At 37.2% G+C, this 2,500-nt stretch overlaps 1 protein-coding gene across 1 annotated transcript in view; it reads right to left on the bottom strand.

Moving 5' to 3' along the window:
- The window catches only part of LOC138041629 (calpain-7-like), a 19,729-nt gene that overhangs the window by 12,765 nt on the left and 4,464 nt on the right, over positions 1-2,500 (bottom strand). The window contains exons 5-8 of the mRNA XM_068887382.1: positions 2,235-2,408; positions 1,521-1,607; positions 363-425; positions 53-116 (exon numbers count right to left, since the gene is read on the bottom strand). Of these exons, the coding sequence (XP_068743483.1) occupies positions 53-116; positions 363-425; positions 1,521-1,607; positions 2,235-2,408 (388 nt within the window). The remainder of the gene's footprint in view (positions 1-52; positions 117-362; positions 426-1,520; positions 1,608-2,234; positions 2,409-2,500) is intronic.

Consider the following 2,500-nt stretch of genomic DNA (forward strand, 5'->3'; position numbering starts at 1 on the left):
TGTTATTCTCATTATTGTTTCATAAGGAATTTAATTTAATAAACCCAATTACCTGTTTAATACTGAAACTGGAGATGGCATAAAACATTTCAGGATTCTCACACAGCTCAGATGGCCTGAACAACAACAACAACAACAACAATTTCATTTGACAAAATTGATTGTACAGAATGTTTACTTCATTGTACTTCTTGAACAACTTAATATGAGCTCTTTTGAAAGGCTGAATTCAAACTCCCCAAGTTTTTAATAGAAATTGCTACTTGTTATGATCTCTTTGTCAAAAAGCTCCCTGGGAGTTTTGCTACATGTACTTCAAATTATTTATCATTAACCATTTATGTCAATTTGTTAAAACTCACCTCAACCATTTTGAAAAGCGTGCCCTTTGCTTTTGTGAAAGTGGAAGTTGTCCATCTTTGTCACTAGCATTTATTTAAAACAATAGTTACTATTTAAAAGTATTAATTGAATTGTTTGAATTACCAAAACATCCACAGAGTGAACAAAATGCCCCAAGACCAGTATAAATGATATGTTGCAGCTGCACAATTCTAAAAATATCATTTGGTATCTTGACTAGATGCTGATTGACCTTTGTGGTCACATGACCCCTTCAACTTTGAAGAAGGGGTGGTGGGGAGGTTCCTGAACCATTTACTCATTAAGAGGGCCAAAAAAATTCACTGAATTGTTTTGTTTGCTGTCTCAAACAAAGACAACGTATCAATAATTCAAGAACAGATAATGAACACTTCTTTGTGTAGCAGGGTATTGGTAAATATACAGTGCAATAACAACAACAACAACAACAACAACAACAATAATAATTAATAATAATAGCAACAACAATAATATTTTAAGAGGGAAACACCAAAGCTATCATTGGGTTAATTAGAATGGTTTCTGCAGGAGCAAAACAATAATATTCAAGAATGGAAATTGAAATACACTGTACTATAAGGTAATAAATATTCTGCTTTACATTCCTCAGAGTATTGAGGGCCGTCTAGAAAACTAAGACCCTAAGACCTAAAAACTCGAAAAAAGTAACCCAAAACCCTCAATTTGGCTAACACTCAAGGCCTAAAGTCGGTTTTTTGAGTTACCTCAAGGGAAGGTCAAGTCCTTCATTTGCTACAACTTGTTTCAAAGTGAAAGCTGAGTGATCCGCCATATTTAACTGAGTAACCAGGCTCCACGTGTGGCCCGACATCTTCACTGATTTCCTGTCGGATGTATATATTGGCCCTGTTACACTCCAGGCCAAAAAAACAACTTTAGGCCTACATGTAGGGTTAGCCAAATTGAAGGTTTTGGGTTACCAGAACTTTTTTTGAGTTTTTGGGTTCTTAGGGTATTCATTTTCGAGAAACCAAAGTATTGAGGTCTAATGATATTTGTGTGTGGAGGTAGTTCATTCCAGGTCTTGAACTTTTCCCTGTAAAAAAAAAAGATCTACTGTACAGACCACTTAAAAATACATGTAATATAAAAACAGGCAAAACACTGAATGTTACCGGTAATAATCAGGATACGCAAATCTCTCCTTGAGATCGATATCCAGCCATGGAGGAAATAATTTCCCATTTATATATGATGTTTGCCTATTAAAGAGAACAATCAGGACAAGAAATTTCATGGACAAATCACATTACTGGGTTCCATTGTAACAAGCAGAGAAAGCTGGTGGCTACGAACATGTTCGCATCTGTTTTGAGATTTGTACCTAAATGACAGCAAAGAGATGCAACATTGTTTATTTCTTTATTGTGTTTGTGGTCACTATGTCATATTACTTATTCACTATCTTCCTTGCAAATCAAATTGCTCTGCAAAATGTGAGTTGAACAAAAATCCTGATTGCCTGATTGGGCAAGTCTTACAGTTGTTTTACTTGCCCATGGATATAAACTATTAGTGTCAAACTAAGGAGCAAGGATGGCACAGTGGGTTAGTGCGCGGCCTTGGTGTAAGAGGTCCTGAGTTCGATTCCCGGCCAGATCTCGCATCCTTGTTTCGACTTCTTTCCTTTCCGTGTAGCTAAGTAGCTTTAAATACCCGAAAATGGAGCACTGATGGAGAGGGGGGAGTAAAATGAGCGCACCGTCGACCTCAGGTTTGTCAGTTGAATTACTGTTACGAGTTATCGACGTTAAATATGGTTGCTTCACTTCACTTCACTTCAAACACTGTTCATTATGATTTGAATTACAACACCAAAGATCGCTTACTTTAACACCTCGAGTTCTTTGGCTGTGAGCTGAGGTCTTTTGTCCATAGTACTTCCTCCTGAGGTCACATCACCTTTAGAACTCAGGGACAGGTTTTGCACAGCTTGAGTGACTGATGTTGCTGGAGCTGAGGAACCTGGTTTCTTGTTCAGCATCCCCTTTATTGCCTCTGCTCTACAGAAAAAAATGCTTTGAATGAATAGTACAAACAGTACATGTATTTCTAAACACACTCCTACATAGAGCACCGTCCTGTATGCAGTGTT

This window comes from Montipora capricornis, chromosome 1, assembly GCF_036669925.1.
Source record: "Montipora capricornis isolate CH-2021 chromosome 1, ASM3666992v2, whole genome shotgun sequence".
NCBI classification, from domain to species: Eukaryota; Metazoa; Cnidaria; class Anthozoa; order Scleractinia; family Acroporidae; genus Montipora; species Montipora capricornis.